The 26,116-nt window shown below is 37.8% G+C and overlaps 1 protein-coding gene and 1 long non-coding RNA gene across 8 annotated transcripts in view; both read right to left on the bottom strand.

Moving 5' to 3' along the window:
* fbxo41 (F-box protein 41) overlaps nt 1-18,712 on the bottom strand; it is a 61,390-nt gene extending 42,678 nt beyond the window's left edge. Inside the window, exons 1-2 of one of the 3 annotated variants that reach the window (XM_055204783.2) lie at nt 18,592-18,712; nt 4,292-5,266 (exon numbers count right to left, since the gene is read on the bottom strand). In XM_055204783.2, the coding sequence (XP_055060758.1) occupies nt 4,292-5,007 (716 nt within the window). In that variant the 5' untranslated portion in view covers nt 5,008-5,266; nt 18,592-18,712. Of the gene's footprint in view, nt 1-4,291; nt 5,267-16,725; nt 16,826-18,338; nt 18,474-18,591 lie in introns of those variants that run through there. The other 2 variants (XM_055204781.2, XM_055204784.2) reach the window with 2 other exon arrangements.
* Nucleotides 18,713-21,176: 2,464 nt separating this feature from the next.
* LOC129416275 (uncharacterized) lies at nt 21,177-26,116 on the bottom strand. 5 transcript variants are annotated; one of them, XR_012366071.1, is made up of 7 exons: nt 25,965-26,116; nt 25,721-25,883; nt 24,961-25,002; nt 23,031-23,103; nt 22,542-22,928; nt 22,295-22,452; nt 21,177-21,696 (listed from the first exon to the last, which is right to left on the bottom strand). It is a non-coding gene; the product is annotated as an uncharacterized lncRNA (long non-coding RNA). The 5 variants fall into 5 exon arrangements; XR_012366069.1 differs by adding an exon at nt 24,215-24,443 and having other exon boundaries at nt 25,721-26,114; XR_012366073.1 differs by lacking the exon at nt 24,961-25,002 and adding an exon at nt 24,215-24,443 and having other exon boundaries at nt 25,721-26,114.

Genomic DNA, 26,116 nt, shown 5'->3' with positions numbered 1-26,116 from the left:
TGTCTATTAAAGAGGATTTCTCCCTGTTTTTCTCATAGGAATAAATGGGTTTTTCATAATGCACTATTGCCTAATGTGGATCTATGCCTATTGTATCTTATCAATTTCTTCCAAATAATGTGTCTGAGTCGCACAGCAAGTATCGTATAGATAATATCGTATATCGTATAGGTAAAAACCACTGTACATAAACACTTGACTCTGCATTTAGTTGTCATGTATTTCACATGTTTTGTTCAGAAAAGCACTCTGGGTAAAGAAATGCTGCACGCTCAAACACTACACGTGCACACATACATAACACTGCGCTGAGCAAACAAACTTGCTCAAACATTTTGTGTTTTCTGTTCACCAATGAATCAAATCATCTTATGAAGTCTGAATTATGTTATTACTAACAGATGAGTTAGAGGAGTTGAAAATTACTATGAACAAAATATGCAATGAGATGTAATGTAGTGTTTTAAAGACACACTATGCAGTTATTTTACCTTAAAGCTGCCGTCGGCAACTCTGGAGGATTGAGCAGTTTCCAAATGTTTACAATTTCATGTCCCTCCCCCACTACCTCCGAGCAACCTCCCTCAGAGCACGTTCTCGTCAGCGCGTGTGCAAAAGTATTATTGTGAACGCATACTTAGCAAGAATACTTAGATTACTTACATAACACTCCGAAATACAATCAATGGTTGATAAAGCACAATTACCTGTTGAGAAGAAATGTGGCAAGCTCTGCATCCAGCTTGAAATCTCGTAGATTCCTTTCAAATGCCGGTCCGATATTGATCCTAGTTTTAATACGGTCACAGTCGCTTTCTATCTTTGTTTCCTTCTTTTCATTGGTTGTTTTCCTAGCTCTAGTTGTTAACCGAGAAATCGGAAGTTTGTTACTGAAAGTTCTCTCTGCCATCACGCTGTTCAAACCAAAACAACTATGAATTCAGGCGGATGCACGTGATATTGTAACGCGCGCGAGGGGGATGGGGATCTGTGGCGCGTGCAGGTACTGTGATTGACAGGCAGATTTTACACAGCCCTGCGCTGATTGGACCAAATGAACCAGCCTGCGCTGATTGGACCAAATGAACCGGGAGCGGTGGATTTTTGCAAAACAAATAACAGGCTCCAGGTGGAGCTAGAAGCGCGGGTTTTTTTCTTAAACAGTCTAGTTGATGTTGTTCTATCGGAGCATAGTGTTGGTTTCAGTGAATATGATCAAAAAATATGATAAAATAAGTTGCCGACCGCAGCTTTAATATAACAGCTTTAAAGTTATTTCGGTGGTAAACAAAGTCATAGTAAGGCGAATCATCCTCCTGTTGAAGCTCGGGGAGGACGCCGCTACCAAAACCAGCAATGTAAGCTTGAGAGAACCGCCCCTGACAAATCTCGCGAGAATCAGGACTTGCTTTACGGCAATGACGTCACACACGTTAGGCTTTTTCGACTTTGTGTGGCGCTGCAAGAGCCGACCGCCGGATGACGTCAAAGTACAGCGAGAATGATCCGAGACGGCACTTTGACGTCATCTGGCTGTCGATTCTTGCAGCTCTGCATGAAGTCGATCAAGCCTATAACAACAACTACACGCGCGAATTTGAGACGAGAGGCTAAACTATTTAAAAGTTAAGAAAGCGCGTTCGGAAGCGAGTAGGAAAAGGAAAAGAGAATCTGACCGCGTTAGGCACCGGACAAGAGTCCCACTCGGTCAGGTTTTTACTCGTTGGCGTGAGCTAAAAGACAGCACTGGAGGGATGCTGATCTGGCGATCTTGATGATGGACTAGTAAGTAAATCTCTTATTTGTAAACTTGTTTGCGGACTATGTTGTATGTTGTTGCGCTTGCTTGTAGTATGTCATGCAATTATCATGACAACAGTTGTCAATATCTCACATAATTATCAGGACATAAATAAGCCTAGAGGTTGTAAATAGTGTAAACATGCACAATTTGCAAACTATTATAATAAATACCAATAATCATGTATAGTGACATTATAACGAACAGTGTTATGAGATAATGCAACGTACACAATTAACTTTGTCATGGCATTTTGTAATGTTTACTTGTGATTTAGCTGCAATCATGTAAAAACATTATAAGCTAGCAAACGCGGTACTTTATTATTATATGCACTTTACACTTGGAATAAACTTCTTATTATCCTATTAACATCATCTGTAGTTTAGTAGACTATGTCGTAGCCTAATATTTGTATGAAATTGTGAAACATTACCTGGTCATTATCTTTGGAGTTCTAGAGTGGGAAATTACAAAAACGCCGAATTGCATAGAGCGGCTTTAAACTGTACAAATAATAAGGTCATATGGGCATGTTTGAGCCTGGGTCTAAAATTATAAAGAAGATCGCAATTCATATCAAGGATCGTGATTTTCTGTTAAAAAGATCGTGATGCGCTTTTTTAGGAAAATCGTCTACGCCTACGTGGAGATAGCTTCACATTAACAGACCGGTGTGCAACCATCATTTATTAACGTCTCACAACAATGGCAAACACGTTAAAATACAGTATCTGTGTAAGGTTCCCCTAAATGCTTCAATCAAAACTATTGGACGTCTTTTAAAGAATTTATGCCTGGAACCGCTCAAACGTTTAAAAAGCAGCATTTATTTAATCTTGATGAAGCATTGTCATCGACAAAAACATGACAGCTTTCTTCCTCGATCAGGTGGTTTTGTGTTGTTTCCAAGCAAACTGGTAAAAAAGTTTGCTGTTTCTAAAACACTGTTTCTGCGTATCTGATGTTAATCTGGAGTACCTATAGAGTAGTACATCCTTCTTATCTCCAAAGAGTCTTTAGTTTTATCAGATTTATAAAAGACAGATAAGCTTTACAGATTCTTTCCAATAACATACAAAAAATTCGGAAGGCGGAGTTACGAACTGCGAGAGGAGGGAGTCACGAGTCATGCAACACTTTATACAACACTGGATAACTTATGATTCACTACATGTTCGTGTAGTTTATATTATATGCACTTACGCGCCTATTACCAACACAAGACAGAAGTCTTACTTACCGCATGCAACTCATGACCCGGTTGGGACTTTTCAATGAAATCCAGCATTAAACAAACACACACGCAAAACTCTGCTGGTACCCCGGATAAACAAACTATATCCATTGTTTCCATAATGCTGGCTTACTTATCCTTACATCTAAAAACACACTTCTTCTTTCATGCCATTGTTGCGTGAAGTGATGCCTGTAACTTCGCTTCCTTGGTTCTTGCTCTCCCGCTAATTGACGTGTGGGCATGCTTTTCCGGGGGAAGTGCCCATAAAAAGAAGTGATACATGTAGCTTACCACTGAAACGTCAAAAAACGTTCTGAAACTTGTACGAACCCTGGTGAAGTGCATTCGGCACGTAAATACTGTAACACGTCCAACTGTAACACTTTGCCTATGTTTAGCATGAGGAAACAACTCTTAAACTGTGTTAATAAGTCAGAATGCATGAAATACAGTTGAACCCCCCATTTAAAAATTGCAACACACGTCTCCCAGAAATCCTGTATAAATTCAACCAATAAGAGGACAACTTCGAATCATGAAGTGTTTCCAGTTAAAGTGTTCCTGCTAAAGTGTGCTGTATGCACCAGACAATCAGGCATCAAGTCTGAGATCTCGAATAGCCCAAATCCAACCCAATATGTACATCTGGAACCGACTCATCCAGGTAAGTTCCCACATAGGGAAGTAGGGAAACACTGCAAATTGGAGGAAATGGGCCATAGGGTGGAGTTTAGTTTGCATCCGTTCTTAGGCAGAGGCAGTAAAACTTGCACAGTTGCAGCCCACAAGAGTACAAGTCTTATGTTATTAAACAGCCCACCTGTGCATGAGAGTTAATCTTGGACACAAAGCAATAAGAGAACAAAGTAATGTTTTCACAGACCATATATAGAGTTAGAAAAGCAGCCTGGAGCTCAGAGATATTCTGGACTTACAAGTTTTAGCCCTTTGGGGGCTTACAACTTAGCCCACTTGAGAGAGAGAGAGAGAGAGAGAGAGAGAGAGAGAGAGAGAGAGAATGAAGGAAGAGAGAAGGTAAAAGAATATAAATAAAGACATTGGAGGGTGGATTATAAAATTCGCTACAAAACACCCACAATGCTTTGCTGAGTATTAAATGCTCTGATAAAGGGATAAATATATTTATTATATTCATTATGGCTACACTTGGTTAAAAAATATTAAGTTCGGTCTAAGAAAGTATAACTTAAGTAAGTTACGGAGTTAAGTAAGTATGTAAGTCAACTTACTGTTGTTTGTGTGTCAGCTCCTGCTCCTTGTTAACCAGGTCCTGCTTAAGACTGGCTAGCATCTCCACAGACACGTCCACCTGCCTTGAAAGCTCAGTAGCCTTGGTTTCCAGGTCTTGTTTTTCCTGACCGAGCTTCTCACTCTCAAGTTTGGCTTTTTCCAGCTCCGAGCTTTTCCTCTCCAGCTCCGCCTGCAGGCGACCGACGCGTGCCGCGATCTTCTGTTCCACCTCCTCCGACAGCTTCTCCAACCTCTCGTCCAACTCGAGCCTCTCAAACGCCCGGGCTTTCAACCGAGCCAGGCCCTCCTCGTAAGCTGCCTCCACAGCGCTTGCGGCCACGTTAGCGGCCACTGCGACTGCATTGTTCCCAGTGGATGTCAAGGCATCGCCTGAGCTCATGGCTGTCTTCACCAGAATCTCACCCAGAGGAAACTCAACATTGGGAAGGTAGCAAGCGGTAGAGGAAGGAAGACCGAGCTCTTCGCCAGAGCAAGGCAGCTCACGGTACGGAAAACGAGATTCAGCAGTGAGGGCTCCGTCGGCCACTAGGGGCAGCAGCGCAGCGGCATCGCACACGCTGTTGGACTTGGACAGCACATACAGGGTCTCGTAGGTGTGGTTGTACTCCAGATGGGCGCGCAAGGAGGACAGACTTCGAAAGCGCTTGTGTTCCCCACAGCGAGGACAACGGTACGGCAGGTCCAAAGAGGCCATTCCACGCTCCCGTGGCTGCCAGGGTGGAGCAATCTGCTCACGCCACCAAGCACTGCCAAGAGCAGGCAGGTACAGTGGCCAGGGACAACGGAGGACCACTCATCTCAAAAGCATTGGGTTTGTGAAGGGCTGAAGAAGGAATGGGGGATCGTCACACATTCTCCTTTAGGTTACTGAGTTCTTCTACAATGTCTTGACTACCATTAAGTCTCCTACCGCTGCACCTAATTTGTCTTTCTTTGGGTCTCAATCTTTAGTCCTAAAAAAGAAAAAAAAAACAGAACAACACCAAAGATCATTTTTAAAAAGGCTTTTAAACAGCAATTTCAGTTTAGTTTTGCTTTGACAGCTGAATACAGTATAGCTAAGCGTGCATAGACATGCTTTGCTTGCAGCCTGACAAATACAAGAGCTGATATCAGCTCACTAGAGGTACACAGTTATATTTGTGCAATACAAAGTGCTGCCATTTAAAGAATCAGTTGTCATCATAAGTTAAAAATAAGCATCTATTTAACAAAGCTGCACGAACTACAGTCCTTTATTTTAACTGCCAATCTCGGCTAATGAGAAAGTTTATTTCTTTGGTAAAGTTTAAATAAAGGATAAATTATAACTAAAGTGAAGCATAAACTTTTGCAGCATGATAATGATTTGACCCAGAAACCAAGAAACAACTATAGACACAGGAGAACTGGACAGCATCCAAGTATGGAGGTCATATGGATGTCTCAACCTTTTATCCTTGTCAATATACATCATACATCGACTAGCAAAAATGAGTAATGATTTCACGGGTCAAAATCCACTCACAAGAGCACTTAAAATGGTTAAAACACAAGACTAGACAAGACTGCCTAGCTAATATACAGTAAGGAGAAGCAGAAAAAATAAATTTGCTAATATTGGTGAGTGGTTTTATCCTGGTTTCAAAAACTAAATTTGCTGAGGATGCATTCATGAGCTCTAATGCAAAGTAAAATGTTGCCATGTGTGCATGCATCAAACTATTCTGCATCCTTTGATATGCCACGATACAAAGTGAGTACTCTCTGTAATGTTTTAGCCATTCTAGGAATAGTTTGACAGCACATGAAAGGAGGAACCAATTGTGTGAAATGTCACAATAATTCACCCATAGCCTATTCTCAAACAGACCCTTTATTAACACAAGTCAAGTATAAAGACGTAATTAATCCCCATTAGCGCTTCAAGTCCTCTATACTGTTCCAATTACCAGGATTTTCATCCCCACAGTATTGCACACATTGCAGATAATAATGACATTCAGCGGAAATGATGATGAGCACCTAAACTGCACACGTTTCATGAATTACATACCAGGTCCCAGTGAACGAAACAGTCGGGTCTAAATTCATTCATCTGAGGATTAGGTGAGCACAATTCCCAAAATTAATCTAAGATCTCAAATCGAATCATCTGTTGTAGTAGGCAATGTTCAGTTAACACCGACAGTCTATTTCATATAAAGAAAAATATTGGTATATACTAAGGCACTTTCAAAAATTACATTTTTATATTTGGGGCATTCCACTGAATCTGTGCTATTTCTGTCCCCAGGACATTATGTATAAAAATGCAAGAAAACTCATTCTTAAATACATTTTATTATTAAGCAAACTGTCCTGCATAATCTAACACCAAATTTAAACTTAAAAATGTAAAACATTAATAAAAACTAGAACACTGAGGAAAACAGCATTTTTATCCATCCCCATCTCTACCTTCATATATAAAGCATAAAATTCTTCAGATATCTTTATTTTTTAATTAGTTTTTGCTTTCTTGTGTAGGTCAATATCCCATATTTGCTTAAAAAAATTACCATTTTAAAAGTCATAATATTTTAGATAAAGTGCACATTTTAGTCATGTCCCCTCAACATATTTCACAAGTTACATTGACAAGAGGAAATGACATCATCTGGATCTTCTGAAGGCCATGTGATGATCAAACGTTACTTTTCTCATTTACTTTTCTGTATATTTTATGATATTGATGCTATGATTGGGAATGTCAATCTTAATGTTCCGTCCTGTCACCTATATCATGTATTTAATGGTATCGGTTTGTTTTCGAATAAAAAAATTGGTAAATCACTAGTATTTGCTCAGTGTCTTTATGCTTCAATCACATCCAGCTATATTTCCTGTACTTGCTATATCTATGCTAAAAACTCAGTCCTGTTTCTTTCAGTCCTGTTACCAAAATGCCTCCATCCTCCATTAAGAAACTCTTCAAATAATCAAGTATAAAAATCTAATTTAGGAGTTAGTTGGTTTTAGAAGGGTTTCAGGCACATAACAGCTAATCAGGCTGGAAGACCAGTTGGTCAACCATGTAAACCAGTTGCACAGCCTTCTGGTCAGGTTGGGAAGCCAACTAGTAAGGTTTAAGCCATAAAATGCTGGTTTATAGTGTTTTCAGCAGGGGTACATTTTTTTAAATTAGGTGTGACTACACAGCCCAGTCTCATGAATTTTTTCATTACATTTTTTTATTCTTTTTTCATAATATTATCTCAAATTTCCGCGGTTTTTCGTGATCGTATAACGAATTTCGATTTCGTGTGATTATCACGTATTGGTTTCTCAACTGTTTTGTCCTATTTTCTTACCATTGTGCTTCAGTTTAGGGTTAGATTTACACAGAGGTGGAAAGTAACGAATTACATTTACTCACGTTACTGTAATTGAGTAGTTTTTTTGTGTATTTTTACTTTTTTGAGTAGTTTTTAAAATCTGTACTTTTACTTTTACTTAAGTATGTTTTATTTAAAGTATTGTACTTCGCTACATTTTAAATCATATCCGTTACTGAGTAAAAAAATATTTTAAAAAGCAAGGTGATAAAGACGCGAAACGGATGTAAATGGGCGGGGCTCGGGGGAACGCGCAAAAAGAACCTTGGAGACGGACGAGACAGGCGCGCGCTAATGCAGACCCGCCTCAGTTCAAATCTTATGAAAGAAACCCCTGGTCATATTTAGGGCGACCACTTTCCACTGAGGCGAAGCGAGTGTTTCATTTCTATGAAAGGTAGGATTCATGCTCTTAAGTACGAAATTGCACGACACGTTTTTAATACCATGCGCATTATCTTCCGAGGTCTAGCAGCTTCGCGTCAAGTCAAACACAACTTCAAAACGTCCTCGAATGCGCAGGTCATAAGACATTGCAGAAAGAGAGAGAGAGAGAGAGAAGAATAAAGGTCATCAGGTACCCAGGTCAGGGAAGTAAGAAGATAATAAACGTGTCAAATGTATATAGACATGGCACTCATCTCATTATATGCTCATTTAAACTATATATAGTTTAATAAAATAATGTATGTTACCAGCAATACATCAATTACAACCTTACTATAGTGATTGTATTTACAAGCTGCTGACCACCTTCAAAAGTGCATAACTCACATGTAAAAATCATTAAACAATTACATAAATGTTTCTTACTTCAAAAAAGCTTTTTATTTTATTAACTTTTTGTTATTGCACTTTAATTGTAAAGATGTTCCTACAATTAAAAACAACTAGTTTGAGATGTATATTCCCTTGTCGTTTTTTAACTATACTAGAATCCTCCACCTCTTCCCGCTGTAAAAAAAAAAGTAACTTTTACTCTGAGTAAAGTTAAAATGATTTACTTTTTACTTTTACTTGAGTAGATTTTTAGACAAGTAACTTTACTTTTACTTAAGTAAAATATTATTAAAGTAACTTTACTTTTACTTGAGTACAATATTTTAGTACTTTTTCCACCTCTGGATTTACATAAAATGACATCCCTACCCAAACCCAACTCTAACCCTAACGCCCGGCAACATATAAAAAAAATAAATCAGAAAAAATTGTAAAAAACAATACATAAAGTGACATTCTAATGCAAGCACCAAATCTAACCCTAAACCAAAGCGACAATGGTTTGAAAATAGGAAAAAGCAGTTGAGTAACCAATACGTGATAATCACACGAAAACATGAATTCTATATACAATCACGGAAAAACACGGAAATTCGTGATAATATCACGAAAAAAGATTCAAACATTTACGTGACTATATCACGAAACCTCGCGAGACTGGGTAGGACTACAATAGATGTTTAACAGTTTATAAAGATGTAAACTTTAAAATCTGTGCTGCTGCTGCTGTTGATGACATAAGATTAGATTAATGGTCTGCCTCAAAAACAAAAATGTGAATTATTCTGCATGAACCATCCACATCATCACTTACATACAAGTGACACAGAAACCAGTAACTCAGTTAGCTAATGGATGGCTACACACCATTACTAGACTGTTCTTCACAAACGATAAGCTGAAAGGCCATGTTAATGCATGTGCTGGAAATCCTAAAAAAAAATCCATCAAAAATCTAGCCCCTCAGAAATCTCAGATGGCTCCTCTAGAGTTTCAGCAGTGATCTCAACAATGTTTTAAACTGTGCTCAGATTTAACTACATAACTAAATCAACAAGTTGCTCATGCATTTCTTTTCAAATTATTTGATAATTAAACTATAACCATTAACACTCTCTCAATAAGCAACTTATGAACAATAAAAGGTGCCGTTCTAACACAACCGCATAAAACTAGAATTCTGTATTTCATGTCAAAAAAATGATTGAAAGAACACAAATGTGACAACAAGCTTAAACAATCTTCTCAAAATCCAGTCTGCATCTGCTGTTATTGGTCATCAAATCACATCGGGTTATTTTAGTGACCTTCTTATTCTCCCAAATAATATAAAACCTGAGATCTTGCCCTTAGGCTACTTACTGATTTAACAACATCATAACTGTATATCATCTTACATTTAAAAGACATGAAATATCTTCATATGTCATTCTGTCAGGACAGCATATCATTATTGGTGCTTCTTGGCCTTTTCCTGTGTTGTCCCACAAATGTCTATCTGGGTTTGAGTCTTACATGTTAAGCTAAGCGAGACAAAGCAAACTTTTTCATTACTAATGGGATTTGAAGAATCTCCTGTCTCAGATCTCTAATAGGATAACAAAAAGGCTTTTGATTAGGACCTTCTTCGCCAGCATTATGAGGGTAAAGAGCAAAAGCATAAATAAAACAATCTAATGCCTTTTCTGAACAGTGTACAGGTATTAAAGATTGAGTTATAGTTCTGTGCTGTCAGAGGTTATGAATGTGCCTGGTGTGTGATGCTACATCACGATCAACATTCCTAAAATTGTCTTTGACCTTGATGAGTAGAGAGATGTTTGTGTCATCCAAGATGGAGGCCTATTGTTGCCACGGATACAAGCTCACAATGTGAAGCACAGAGAAAGATGGATACGACCAAGCCAGCCAGTATTGATGAATCACCACAGAGAGGTAACAAGGAGAGAAGGACGGGGTGAGGACAAGAGGATTGTTGGAAACAAGTGAGCATAGAGTAATGTGAATGTGTTTAACAGACAAAATACATAAACGTACATTAACAAAGGAAGATGCGACAAATGTTAAAAGAATTGGGTATCGCTGCATATATCAAAAACTTTTAAACTATATATTGCAAGCATTTGTACTAGGGATGCACTTAATGTTCGGCAACCGAAAATATCACTCTCCTTAATCGTGTACATTTTCATTCTTTCCTGTCTGTTGTTTAAACAAATAATTTTTTTATCTGTATCGGAACTGACCCATTTGTTTGTAAACAAATCGGCAATTGCCATAGAAAATCATAATCGTGCATACTTATTAGCCATGTCATATAATAGTTATCAATAACAGTAAAACAGTGTGGCTTAAGGGGTTACACTGGTATTTTGGATGTGGAAGAAACCTAAAATCTGCCCATAGTAAGATACGACCCATATCAAAAAACCTGTCAGGGATGGTGGTGGATGAACCCAAGTGCAGACAGCTCTCAACTCAAAAGACTTTTATTATAGAACAAAAAACTCCCTCGAGGGGTAAAACAAGCCAAGACTGAAATAATAGCAAACATGACAAAACTAAAGAGACTCCTGACAATGACATACAGCATACACATACAATGATACCACAAAGACAAGAGACACAATGGAATTTAAACAGGGGAACTAATTAGGGGACAATAACAAACAGGTAAGGAAACTAATCATACATAATTAGGAAACAGGAGGGTAAGGTTAAAACTAGAGACAGGAGAGCACATGCCACACATAACACATAGGTCACGTGACTCTCCAGACAAACACAGACACTTAGGCTATGTCCACACGAAGCTGGTGCATTCCCTATCCGATCATTTTTTTCCTTGCTCTAAAAAAATAATCCGTAAACACGAAACCACTAAAACCGACTGAAAGCGGTGTAGTATATATGCCGGACCAGTATGGGGCGCTGTAATTCTGCCACGGATATACACTATACACGGAGAAGAAGACTTTGAGCATGCGCATAACCAACGTATGATGTTGTCCATTATCGCTTGTTGGTCACCACAATTGCATAGAAGCAATAGATTTTGCTGTAATAAAGCTAGTAGGCTTTAGTAGCTTGTGTAGCACGAACACAATCACGTAGTCTGCCGTTATTGTTGTTGCTGTTACGTGTGACGCTTCCGACATGTGATGTGATGACGTTTTCGCTTCACAAAATATACGGATTGGCTGTACAGACGAAACCGCAAGGGTGTCGGTTTCAGATTTATCCACTTTAGGACCCGGTTTCAAAAAACAGCGGATTCAGTCTCCCAAAACGCCGGATCCGTGTTGATGAAATGCCAATACGATAACAAATTAATGCGAATACAGTGATACGCATCTCCGTGTGGACAGCCCCTTATATGAGGGTGTCAGGATCCTGGCACTAGAAACAAGACTAAACACACATAATGATATTCAGGATCCTGACAAACCCTTCAAACCTTTTGTATGAAATCCCCTTTTGTGGTAGTAAAACTGTATGCATGTGAAAGATTCAATAATTTTCAGTTTGTGGCTTATTTATATGAACACAAACGTGACTGTTGATTGAATGTTGGTTAATGCTCTTTAATGTGTTGTGACTAATCGCTCTAGCTGCCTAGTCAATTTAAACAGGAGCGCTATACAGAGTGGCCTCATTACCCCTTCCCTGTACAATCATTTATAGCAAAAATAAACATGAAAGAACAATAAAAGATTTGATTGAAGTTTTGATTGAAATGTACTTTATTCCACGAGGCTGTTGAATTCTTTATTCCGATTGGTTGAAAAATGTTCCAGAGGTATGCATTATTTTCCGATACGACCTGTCAGAAGTCTAACCACCACACTTTAAAAAATACTTTGCTGCCTTAAAATCAACTCGGATTTACAAGTCATTTCAACTTACTATTGTTTATCCTGACTAGAGGTGAGTTGTTATAACTTATAAATTTAAGTTGACTTTTCTCAAATATATTTTGTTGTGACAACTAATTTCTGTTGACACGACTTGTAAATCTGAGTTGATTTAACAAAAAAATTTAAGGCAGCAACGTTTTTTTTTACAGTGCAGAGCGATGTCTGTCGTAACTGTGGTATAGACGATTTCAGCAGTAACAACATAAACAGGCGGCTTTCGTGGTCAACATGTAACTTCAGGTAAACTCCACTAAGAATAAATAAATAAAGTACTTTAAATTTAGTTTATTTATATAACAAGCAAAATAAACAACACATAGATTACATAGAAAACCAAAACATTTGTTATTTTCGAAGAGGTATTTGTTCAAGAGTTCAGTTTAGCAACTACACTGCAAAAAATGATGTGTTAATTTTTTACACATTGTGTGTGTCATGTCATTTAAGGCGTTATTTCATGTTAAAATAAATGAAAGGGCCAACACAAGTAAAAACAGTGATGGGAGTAACGGGTTACACACTAATTCCGTTATTGTAATTCCACTACTTTTAGCGGCAATGATGTAACAAAGTATTTTTTTTTTAATCAAGTAACGCAGTTACAATTACTGAAATGTAAATGAGTTGGTTACTCGTGTTACTCTATTTGTGATAAATGAAGACTTGCAGACAAGACATTTCTGATTTAACATCGAAGGACTGTGTTGAGCGGTACAATGAATGCATTATTTTCAAATAATTCAATGGCCGGTCATCAATTATTCCGTATGTATGTAATCCCCAAACAGTGTTTCTTGTTTCATCAATGTACTAATACGTGGTTATTTAGAAAAAAACTTATTTTGTTTTGGTTCAGTTGGAAACTTATTTTTCCACAAATGGTTCATGGTTCAAAGCCATCCCGCGTTTATTTAATAATTCAAGCAAAATTGCTAATGCATATCAATGGCTGTGATTCAGAAACAGGGGCAAGATTTGGTTGCATTGTAGTTTGTGATTTTTGCTGAAAAAGAATATTTCAAAAGACAGAGCAGGCCAAAGTGAAGCATGTGTCTGACAAAGCTATCCAGACATACAGCCTCACTGTTTCCTGGTGGTTTCTTTCTCATGAGCAAATACAGCTGGATATGCCAACATGAACGTGTGGATGCAAACAATGTCCCTGTGACGCAGAGACAGCTTAGCCCTTACAGTCCATCATATTGTGATTAAAAAATTGAGCTCCATAGAAATTAAAAGCCTACAAAGCACAAAAACAGAGCTACGGTAAAGATTCACTAGAATAGGTTTACAAATCTGTTTTTGTTCCACTAGCTGATTGTAAATAATTTAAGTATGGGATATCACACCTACCAACTATTTTTTTGCTAAAATCTAGCCCTCTTATTCTATCACACTAACCGTTTACAGTAAGAAGGAATGACACGCTAACCGACTGCCTCTAACATTTTACTCTGATTCCCTGTCAAGTATTAACTGAATTAGGATGCAGTGAGTGTAGTAACTTAACCCTGTAAATGTGTGTAATGTGTGTGTGTGTGTCCCTTTGGGTCTTCCCTTAGAAAATCTATGTCAGGGTGAAAAAAAATTCAATTGAATAAACACAAGTTGTGTCTCAAACCACTCTACCTGTGTACTCTACCATTTAGTAAATGAATTTAATTTTAAGGGTAGTATCAATGTGTCAACATGAAAATCTAATTAAAAAATTGTACTTGTGATGTTACCTGTTTTGCCCCACATGATCTCAGTCACTGTCAGACTGAAGCATAAGCGTCTCCTCAGGTAAACTTTGTTCGCACATCGCCTGAAACCACCTTCTCTCTTCTGCTACACAAGACAAACTTCAGCAGTTGAGTGCATGAAGGGTCTAGCATTACACACTTCATTTTCGGTTGAATGAGTGCATCATCTGGGTACTTGAAGTGCACTTATACATAGTACAAAATGGCATAGACTAGTGTATAAATATGCACGTCTGGGACATGTATACAGGCTCTCCTTCCTCCATTTTCTTATTTTGTTACTGTGCGAATGTGCAACTTCCTTTGATTCTCAGAAGACAATTGGACTTATGACTGATGACTGAAATATCAGCCATCGGATTATCCTTTTTCAAGTGATTGAATAGAAAACATTCAAAAGAATTACTGATCCACAAATCACCAAAAACAAATATGAAATGCATAAATCGCAACTTCATAAGATCTCACAAAGCTAAAGCCCTCTTCTGCAACCACTATAGTGACCACTTTTCATGATCTAATTCAGTGGACTACATACAGCCAAACATGCATCAAGTCTATGTTGAAAAATAACATGAAAGAACACAATTAAAAGAGCCAGGACATTACTAATGGCAGTATGAATCATACAAAAAAAGCCTTGTCGCTGCCTCAGCAATACCAAAGGGAGTGATGGCCATACCGTGCCTATATGATTAATTCCAAAAGTTGAAGCTCCAATGGCTACAGACTTGTCTGGCTCCTATTGATCCGTCGGATTTTCACTGAGCCAATTATCTCTCATTACCTACAGCTCATCGCATGCCACTATTCTATGGAGGCTTCCCAATAATGTAGTTAATGCCCTCTCGCACTTCCCATCCTGTAGCACTAGCTTATGCAGGCCGATTGATTACACAACATTTTTTTTACTCCATACAGGTTGGCAAACATTTACCATGTTGCTGTAGTCCACCTGCTGTGGATAACTACTGCATTTTCTTCACTCTGTAAAGTAAAGTCTGTTCTCTATTTAATTGACACCAATGGCCTGTAGTCGCATACGTAAACTGTGATTTGTGCAATGCATTAACACTGCTTTCTGAGGTGGCGGTAAAAAGGTTTTATAAAGTAAGTTTTGTGAAGAACCTTACAAATCACAGACAATTGGGAATTTCTCTAAAATTACCATTTATGCAGCTTTGAATAAGTTTTAAAGGGGCCATGGCACAAGAATATTTTAAGATTTAAAATAAATCTTTGATGTCCCCAGAGCACATATTTGAAGTTCTAGCTCAAAATACCATACAGATAATTTATTATAGCATGTTAAAATTGCCACTTTGTAAGTGCGTGCAAAAATGTGCCATTTTGGGTGTGTCCTTTAAAATGCAAATGAGCTGATGAAATGCAAACACTGATCACAATGATGGTGGTTTGTTGCAACTGCAACGCACTTGTGCTGTGAATTATTGTCTCTCTCTTTGTCTCTGCACCAAATGGCAGCGCTATGGTTGGATAGTGCAGATTAAGGGGTGGTATTATTATAATAAGAGCCCCTTATGACATCATAAGGAGAGCCAAATTTCAACGACCTATTTTTTCATGTGCTTGTAGAGAAGGGTTTACCAAAACTTAGTTACTGGGTTGAACTTTTTCACATTTTCTAGATTGATAGAAGCGCTGGGGACCCAATCATAGCACTTAAAAATTGAAAAAGTCAGATTTTCATGCCATGGCCCCTTTAATGTTTCTGGAATTTTGGATTGGTTTAATTATCACTTCACAGCCAGCAACAGGCCTCGTTTTTTCACAAAAATTCATACAATTTCAGCAAATACATTGAGCATATCAACAACATTGCATTTTAGTGATAGTTTTTTTTTGTCAAATCAAAATTTGAACATGTCAACACCTCTATTATGCTATAAAATATTCCTGGTTTCTAAATTATTCCTATCTGCTTTAAGAATGGTTTCATCATATTCTATCTTCTTTTTTATCATTTTCGTCATTATAGGTCAATTGTAGGCCTAATATTAAAATATTGCTTAGATGCCACATGTTAGGTAGTATCATATTTTTATCATATGGCTTGTGCTGCATCTTATAGGTTAATCAGGTGCACCTTGTAAATCAGTATGAATTAATTTAGACATTTATGAGGCAAGAGACAACATTACCGTCTATAGCCGCGAGAGTTCACCATATGCTGCTTCTGTATTTATGTAATTCAATAGATTCAGTGATGCGGAATGACGAGTCTGTGAACTTTACGCTAGTTGGCTTGTTCGGTTAATTTAGCCTATTCAACCTTCCAGGTAAGTTCTGTATGATATGGTGTATCGTTAAATAACTAATAATATTACTTTAATGTACAGACATCTATTCAGCCTGCTGTTCTGTCTGCTATTGTTTAGTTTAATAACTTGCAGATTAAATGTCTGTTCTTCGGCTTGGATTTTGTGAAATAATTTTCTAAATAAACGCGATGTATAGTCCACTGTGACTTATATATGTTATTTCGTCTTAATGACGCATTTTTGAATGATGCGGCTTATACTCCGGTGTGGCTTATAGTCCGGAAAGTATGGTATGACCATAAATCAAATGTAGATAAAATGAAAAACTGTACCAAAATTTCCTGATGCAGCCAGAAAAGTCAGAAATAAAGTCCTGGCTCACACTGTAGCAGCCTTAAGAGTCTGTAAGCCCCTAATCACAGCTTCTGGGGAATAAAAATATTTATAGAATGACAAATAAGAAAAGAACGCTGGTGCCCATTTTCTGGTGCACCACTATTTCCAGCTGATCTAAGTAAAGCATAACACACGATGTGGGTTTGAATGCTAAAAAACTAACATATTAATGAATGTGTAGGAGCACTGAAAGTCTTTTTGGATGAAAGTGTCTGCCAAATGAACTCCATACATAGCTCCATACAAGGCTTACAATTATGAATGAAATATATACAGTATAAACATCAGCTATAATTCCTTACTTGTCCCAAAGGTGGCTCAGTCTGATCCATAGTCAAAAACTATCTCAGCCTACCCAAAATGACAGATGGTTAACAATGATCTTAGGTCAGTTTTTTTTTTTAAAAAGTGGCACTGACACAATATAGTCTATGACAGCTGGCAAAACGTGACTACATTCAGGGGAGAATACTTGAGATCAAAAAAAACTCAAACACAAGGGGACAAACAGTGCCTAAAGCAGTAAATAGCACCAATCTCCCTCTGTCATTTTTCATTAAGTCTCATTTTCATCAAGTATTGCAATGAATACTTGGCACATTAGTGAGCATGGACCATTTCATAACCAATATACCACACCAACATAATAGAAACAACTACAGTGTCAATTAAATTAGACATGAACCAGACATCACAAAACATTGTGGCAATCGACTTAGTCCCATAATCTAGCCTTGACTGAATCTTTGTGGGATGTCTGGTTCTTGATTTCATCTGGGAACAACTTCAGTCACTCTGGATCATCACTAATGCATCATGGAGCTTAGCATTTATTTTCAGGTTCCTGAACTTCATTGATAAGAACATTTCTAAAACCTCTGAGGAAAAAAACTTTAAATGTATGAAGCACTCATAATCTGATATCCAGGAAAATATAAAAGCCTGTCCCTTACTACGACTCCTGAGATGACATATAGGCTAAGTCTACTTTTGACAGTATAAATCTGCAAAACTAAGCTATTTATGACCTATGAATATGAATTCATACAAATATTAAACTATACACGGTACCTGTAGATTTACAGGAGAAAAATAACATGTTGCCTTCTTGTTGTTAGTGCAAAATTGACTAAAGTTAAACTGCAAAAAAAGTGTAGCCTAAATGTATCTGATCATATTCGTTTTGTTCATATACTGTACTAGTAGTCACACACTCTATCAACAGACAGGGAACAAGCAAGGGACATCATGCCCAAAAATGCTGTCTAGGTGGGCAGCTCACAATGTTTGAAACCAAGAGCTCTCTACTAAAACACCAGGATGCGTGCGCTCTGTCATTGACAGCTGATTTAGTCGTATGCAAACATGTCACGTAAAATACGGTGCGTACGGTAAGGGTGGAGACACAAAATAATCAAAACCGGAGCTTAATACGATGTCATGGGTTCGAGATATGAGAATAATACCGCATGCGGCTCTGCCTCTTTTCTTATTAACTATTAAGATGCCATATTTTAATAAGAAATAGTATCCAGAATGCCAATTTCACCTAGATCTGTGGATGTTATTGATGGACCTATATTTGGAGGTGCCCGACAATTTCGTGCCCGATTTTCACCATTTTTGTCCATAACGTAGGCGATAGAGCCCCGGTCCTAGTCCGTCTCCTCGAGCCTCTCTACTCAATCGCCGTTTTGTAATATCACGCAGTGTCGTCCCTGCACCGATGTCTAAAAACACTGTCCGACAGTCACACTCCAAAACATGTTAACGTTACATGTGTCAGAAAGCGTGCCTCTCACCTCGCGGATTTGTGCCCATTTTCCGCCCGTGCCCAGCAGCCGCTCCGGCAGGATGACGTCACGACCGACGCTCTCTGCAGCAGAGAACGCGCGCGAACACGCGCGGCGTGGGGAAATAAAGGGGCGTGTGTGTGTGTGTGTGTGTGTGTGTGTGTACGCGCGCGCGCGCGTGTGCGTATAAAGAGAAAGAGAGAGAGAGAGAGAGAGAGAGAGAGAGAGAGAGAGAGAGAGAGAGAGAGATGCGCACCGCAATGAAAAAATACATGCCCTACTTGTAGGCTTGTTTACCATGACAAAAGCATAACACAAATTTCCTAACTGCGCATATTATTTTAAAGAGTCTGCTTAATCGAACAGAAAAAATCTATCGATATAATACTGTAATAATGTAATATTAACATAGCAATAAACATAGCATTATAACAGCTGAAGAAGTGACTCACTAATGTGCTCTTATTACAGGCTAATACGAATTCTTCTCATATAAAAAATACTGTTGTACACTTTACTGTATTAAACTCTAGTAACATTTTGAACCCTAGATAGTTTAAATACATTTCCAGTATTTTTATTAATAAATATTAATCTCAAACTTTCAAAATGGCAGGTGGGGCAACTGTCCATACAAATTAACATATTAAGACAGCCTATTAAAATGGTGTTTTGAATAATACAAAATTCAAATAATATATTATTGTGTCCAAAAACTTTTAAATATCATGGGATTTTAGGATTATTGAAAAACTTTGTCCAACAATTAAGGTGTTTTGGTACAACCACAATCAAAGGCCTTTTTTAAGAGGTTAACAAATATAAACCATCTGTGTGATATTGCATCACCCAGAGGACCCCAAGTGATTCTTATGGCTTAATAAAAATATTTTTAATTTCTCTAAAAAAAGTCAGGTGAAGCAACCAGGAAGTGAAAAGGTGCAACTGCAATGAATGCTCTATATGAATAAAATAAAAAAATATTAAGATAAATAATTTTAATAAGCTAATAATTTTGCTAATAATTTTAAATAAAACAATTATATTATTGTTATTATAGGCTACATTTTTTAATTATTGTTTTAAAATGCATATCTTAAATGTTTTAAATTTTATGTTTAAGTTCTTTAACACTTTCAACCCAATTTTAAGATTACAATTTTAAATGCCACTAGCAAGTAAACCAACAATCGGCACTTTGTTAAACGCACAGTGCATAGATTGAAAAGTCTGAACCCTGAAACAGGTGCGGTGATTGTAGAGGACAGCATGACAATAGCGTCATCTTGTGGTTACATGTGCATTTGACACGTCGAGGAAAAATTGTGACGGGCCCGAGCCGCCGTAGTACTCAACAAAATTAATAAACAGGTATGTAACTTCAAGTTTAAATCATGCTGGTTTCTGGGTAAAAGGACATCTGATGACCACAGCGATCCCTAAAGCTATAACATTTCCTAGATTTGTTTGATCCACTTATAGGCCTAGGCCTACGATGTTTTTCGATCTTTCCACGGTTCTACGATCTTTCGATGTTTCTACGATCGTGAACGATGGTGTCTGAAAGAAAATAATTTATGTTTTATTTTAACTTACTGCTGAAATATAAAATATGATAAATATACAAGACAAATGGGTTTTAATTAACAATAGACATTTCTTAGGTCAGCATTTTATACCAAAAGAGACCGGAAGGACCTACGCGTTAGCTCAATTGTTAATAATCAATTAGGCAAAAAAATAATAATAATAAAAAAATAATAATAATCAATTAGGCTATTTAAGTAGCTGTATTTAATATCATTCAGACGTTATTGTCTGCGTAATGTTTTGTGTGCCAGCAAGTCACTGCCTGCTTGTTTGTAAACAGTAACAGCATATTTTAAACCACGTAGGTGTAAACCTGTATGCACGTCTGCAGTAGGCATGCGTTCAACTGAGGCTGCGTGCGGATGTCGCATATGCAGGCTGCATACGTCATCAACCCTTGTCATAAGCTTATTACAACAATTTACTATTAACTAAGAATAATAGTCAACTTTATAATTGTTAATATTCTGAAATAAAAACGTCTTGATGACGTTAGCAGCCTTGCGCCCTCCGGAGGCTGCCTATACGGATTGAGAAACGGCCTGAGACTGCACGTGTGTAGTCTGTCAGGCTGCATTTACACTGCCTGTTTAAAGTGACTCGATTCGGATCGGATATGACCCACGGATGTAAATTAAAGATTTGCATAAAATCTGATATTCTCTTATATTTATATGAATATGAATCAGATACCCAGCTAGCAAAAATTGCGCGGGCCGAAAGCGGAACGATTAATGCTGGAACACTCGGCCGATCCTCGGCATGAATCTAGGTCCGATTGCTCTGCGAGCGCTCGGTTTTCACGCGCCCCGAAGACACGGCCGAGCACTCAGTTTTAACGCGGCCCGATTGCGGAACCCCGAGTGAGAGGACGTAAGCTCCCCTCCAATCCTGTTCCTTATTTGGGTTTGTTTAATTGATTGATTTTATTGATTGGTTAATACTAAAATTGCTAAGCAACCATTATGCAACATTAACTGAAAATAAAACACACAAGGAAGAACAAGGATTTCACGTTTAATGCATTTTTTATTCACTTGAACACACATTCTCTCTCTCTCGTACACACAAACAGGTTTCCATGTTTTGTGGGGACATTCCATAGACGTAATGCATTTTATACCATACAAACTGTATATTTTATTCCCCTTACCTACCCCATTCCCTAAACCCAACCATCACAGAAACCCTTCTCCTACTTCACATTTACAAGAAACATCATTTTGTTTGATTTATAAGCTTGTTTCCTCATGGGGACACAAGGTCACAAAAATACTAGTATTCCTATCTTTGTGGGGACACAACGTGATAATTACCAGGTGCACACACACACACAAAATCAGTTCAAATACGAATTTTCCAAAAATCAACATTTTTAAATTTAAAACATTTTAATTCATTGTCTGTCTATTGTCTGGATTCGGCCACCATCCCTGTCATATGCTAGCACCGACCACCTGGTGATGAGGAGCTCTATCTCCTTTTCTGTGTTATCTTTGGTCAGGGCATTCCGGCGGACTGCATCTGAAAAAAAACAAAGATAGAAGAGGTCAGCATGACCATGTGATGTTACTCATAAAACCACCAAAACTTATTTTGGATGCAGGGCTCTACGCTTACATTTCTTTTTAGTTTAGGAGCACATTCAAAAATTTAGGAGCACATTCTGATCAATGACAAAATAACCTTCCCATTATAAGGAGATATTTGACTATAAAATTTTAACCTTATTAAATTTCAAATTCATAAATTGAGTTAGAATAATAAGAGGCAATCAGGAAGAATAAGTTACCAATCAAATGAAATCAGTAGCAACACAATTCATCTTTGCACTGCAGAGGTGGCATATAACAGAAATGTGGGATTTAGTTATATTTACAGACTGTTTAATGAGGCTCAGAAGTAGCATTAATGCATTTCAATTTATGATAATGTTATGATGTTAATGTTTTAAATAGAGTTTGAGTATAGAAATACAATTATGATCAGTCTTGAAGAAAGAAAAAAAAGACTAACTTTTAAGACTAGTCTTAAAGGTTTATGCAACCAGCCACTGATCGAGTCAGTCGCACTGTAGAGCCCTGGGATGTCACTTCATGCCGTTTCCAGCACTGACACTCACCCAAAACCACACTTTTCAAAGTGAGCCCTTTGAATGCAGGCTTCAGTTGACCCCACTTCAATTGATGAGTCTCGCCACGAAGAGTTTATTGTTTTTTTCAGGACCCACCCCACGGTGTCTTTAAGAGTCTTGTCTCCGACCATTCCAGGAAAAACAGTCTGAAACAAAAAGACATGTACCTTATTAGTTATTTAAGGAATATAGCATGAGTGACTTTTAGGAATGATCTGATTAAACCATAATTTACCTCACCAAATTCTTCTTCTCATCTGGATTATTTAATGTCTCCTACAAACATTGTAGCTCCTCAATAGTTGAAAGTGGGAGCCCAAAATGTGTTGGGTCAGGGGTGAAGTCTGCAACTGCTGCTCTCTAATAAAATCGAGCTGGATGAGGATCTCCTTAGCAATAGGCTTTATGCCCAGCTGCACCACCTCCTGAACCCCAGCCAGCTCCCCGCCTCCCGTCCGCCACTACCGGACGAACTGATAAATCCAGGTGTGTCTGATTATTGTTGTTGTGACTACTAAGCTGAGGCACACCTGGATTAATCAGTTTGTCCAATAATGGCAGACAGGAAACAAGGAGCCGGCCGAAGCCCAGGAAGCAGTGCAGCTGGGCGTAAAGCCTATTGCTGTAGAACACAAGAAAAAGCAGGCATAGCAGATTACTAGCAAAACATTGTACGTAGATATGTCAGAGTAAACCGAGAGAGATCACTTTGTATAATTCCTACCTGTAGGCACAGCCTCCTGAGAAGACCTGTGTTGTGTGTCGTATACTTGTGTGCCATGTAAGGGTGGGGTGTGCTAAAAGAAAAGAAAAATATGTTTTAATCTCATCACATATACCAAATAGGAATAGGCAAAAAAAAGTGAGGAAAAAAAAATTAAATGTGGCCAATTCAATATCAATTCTCATCGTTTTTCTGTATTTATTTTCATTACATTATATCTGAAAAGAATTCCTGTTGAAGGAACTGTCAATGTCCCGATTGGGCCAGTGCTGCATGATCATAAAAGTTTACATTTTGCACGCATTTTTAAGCCTTGTCAATTTAAGCATTCAAGCGAAAGAGAACTTGCATGCGCTATGTGAGAAGAGCGCACACTGCAAGCGCTTACAGCTGCGCGACAGCGTGCAAATTACGAAATTAATTCTAGTTCTCTCCTTGCAAATTCACACATTTTTTAAAAAAATTCCGGCCTTTGCGAGTAAACAGACGGTTATGAGAAGAAGTAGAAAAATAATGCATTCATTGCCTATCATAATTTGATCCGTGGATTAGTCTTAAAGTGGTAGTAACCTTCACCTGTCTGTGTTTTTAAATGTTAATCAAACTACAAAAGAGGAAGTCACTCCCTGCTTTTCACTGAATAACGATTTGTAACTTTGTGCAGATTAAATAAAGGTTAATCCTAATTAGTGAAGATATGCCGTGTTATTTTACATTTGATTACTTTTTTCAATTTCTGTATCTGAAAAATACTGTTAGACCTACCTGAAATGCACAGATTTCTTCATTTGTATCTTTGTTCTATTGTACTTATATTGCGTTGCTTGCATTTAATTTTTATTAACAACCATTAACTTGTCTTTAATCTATGAAATTGATATTAGTAGTTTTAGCTGTAGTATCAAAAATAGAATTGATAATTGTTAATTTTCACTGGTATTTAAAATATTGGGTGTCATAACCTTATTACAAGAATAAATGGGTAAAAACTACAAAAACTATTTCATTCATTTATTACTTTTTTTGTGGTGGGGCCAGTGAAAATGTAATCATTGAATCGAAAATCGCAATCCAATCAATTTGAGATCTAATGTATCTGAATCGATTTGAGACATCCGAAACAATACCCAGCCCTAATACCAAAGTGATTTTTTTCTCTCCATGGGCTATCTCGCCCTTCTTACTTGAAATCCAGTTTGGCCTGATGTCTGACTTCTGCCAGCTGCTGCATGGGTTGGGGTGTCTGTAGGTGTAGCACTCAGGCTGTTGGTAATGGAGATTGGAGACCACGATGGTGGACTAAGCGCTGTGATGTTCGCTGAAAGGGGAGAAGCCCGTGGACCTACAGAATTTCTATGTGTGGGCACAGCCCCCTCACAAGACCTGTTTTGTGTGCCATGTACGGGTGGTGTGCTAAAAGAAAAGTTGTTTTAATTAGGGCTGGGTATTGGCAAGGGCCTCCCAATACGATACGTGTCACGATACATGGGTCATGATACGATACGTATCACAATACAATCAAAAATGTAAAAAATAGAGCCGTTTTTACATTTTCTGCCATTTTCTCACTCCCTCTAACTTCTGAGACATTGGCCGAATGGCCGTATATGGCAGACAACTGGACAGTGACAACTACAGCAGCGGTGAGGAGGTCGTTTGACGCACACAGAGGGATTTGATGGTTTTTAAAATATCGACAGTAGAGATCGAAATATCGATACACTATCGATACAGCTAACTATCACGGTAGTTAGCTGTATCGATTTTTTTTGCACAGCCCTAGTTTTAATCTCATCACACATATCAGTCATCAGTCAGATCATCGTCAACAAGCTTACTGTCGTTCTTAATACCTTGCAGAAAATTAGACAACGATTTAACTGCTTTGTGTCTCAGATTTAAAATAATGCATTTGATCAGCCATTCTTACCTAAGAGCAGTGTTTATTTTAGAACAGCAAAAGCAAGATTACCTGAGGAAAAAGAAAAAAAGATTAGCATTGTACAAAACCATACATAATGTCTTATTATACTAAACCATTACAATTTCCCTTTTTTAGTCCAAGCCCAACCCAATAACCATTATGACATTACCCAACTACCAGCATAACTGCACAGTGCATAAATTAGGGTCCATCAAGACATGTTTAAGTTTACACACAAATCTATAATTGTGACATTCCATACACTGGTATATATTAATCCGCGAATCACATGCGAACCGAACCGTGGTTCGGATCAACTGCGATTTGTCACAGCACTACCAGCTAACATTTTGTTCCACTTAATTTTGTTCCAACGAACACTATGCTTGTAAATATTAGTCACGTAAATTGCATTTAATAAAAATTGCGTTCCATTATTTAACATCCCAGCTAGCTTCGTTCGCGCCATAAAAGTTGGAGCCACTTTCATATTATCCAAAATTTGCACTACTTTTCTCAGACATGATAAATAATTTGATGTTGTCCTAATTAATAATTCTTAAATGAATTATGAATTCTTTATGTTTGTTTCATCTGGAAAAAAGTACATGAACATGTCAAAGGAACATGAACGAATCAATAATAACCAACATGTAATCAGCAACAGTTCGAAATAGAGTTAATATATGATGTGACGGGAACTCGATTGAAACTATGCTTAGCGTGAATGTTGATGCTTTTTAAGGAAACTGAACACAAGACTTACCTCAAGTTTAACGTATGGCGTAGGATCGAAAAGGGAATGGATGATTCAGTCAGGCGTTGAGTTTTATCTCACCCGTTGTACAGACGTTACTCCAGTGATGAGCTGAGCGTGCTGACGCTTTCTGCAGTTACCGTTGAAATCGGCTTCATACTGGCAAAAGGGTCTGAGCCGAGCACCCAGTTTAAAACAGCCGCCAACGTACGGGATTCATCTTAAAATGATTTTTTTATATTTATCAGCTTACCCCGAGGTCATCCAAGATGTATGTGATTTTGTTTCTTCAGTACAACACAAATGTAGAAACTCCAACCGTTTCAGTCTGTATGCATGTGAATAGTAACAAAATCTCAGACAGTAAAAACATGCACATACAAATCCAAATTAATCCCTGCCGCT

The sequence above is a fragment of the Misgurnus anguillicaudatus genome, chromosome 3, assembly GCF_027580225.2.
Source record: "Misgurnus anguillicaudatus chromosome 3, ASM2758022v2, whole genome shotgun sequence".
Classification (NCBI taxonomy): Eukaryota; Metazoa; Chordata; class Actinopteri; order Cypriniformes; family Cobitidae; genus Misgurnus; species Misgurnus anguillicaudatus.
The sequence above is the reverse complement of the archived record's forward strand: the minus strand, read 5'-3'. Positions and strand labels throughout refer to the sequence as shown.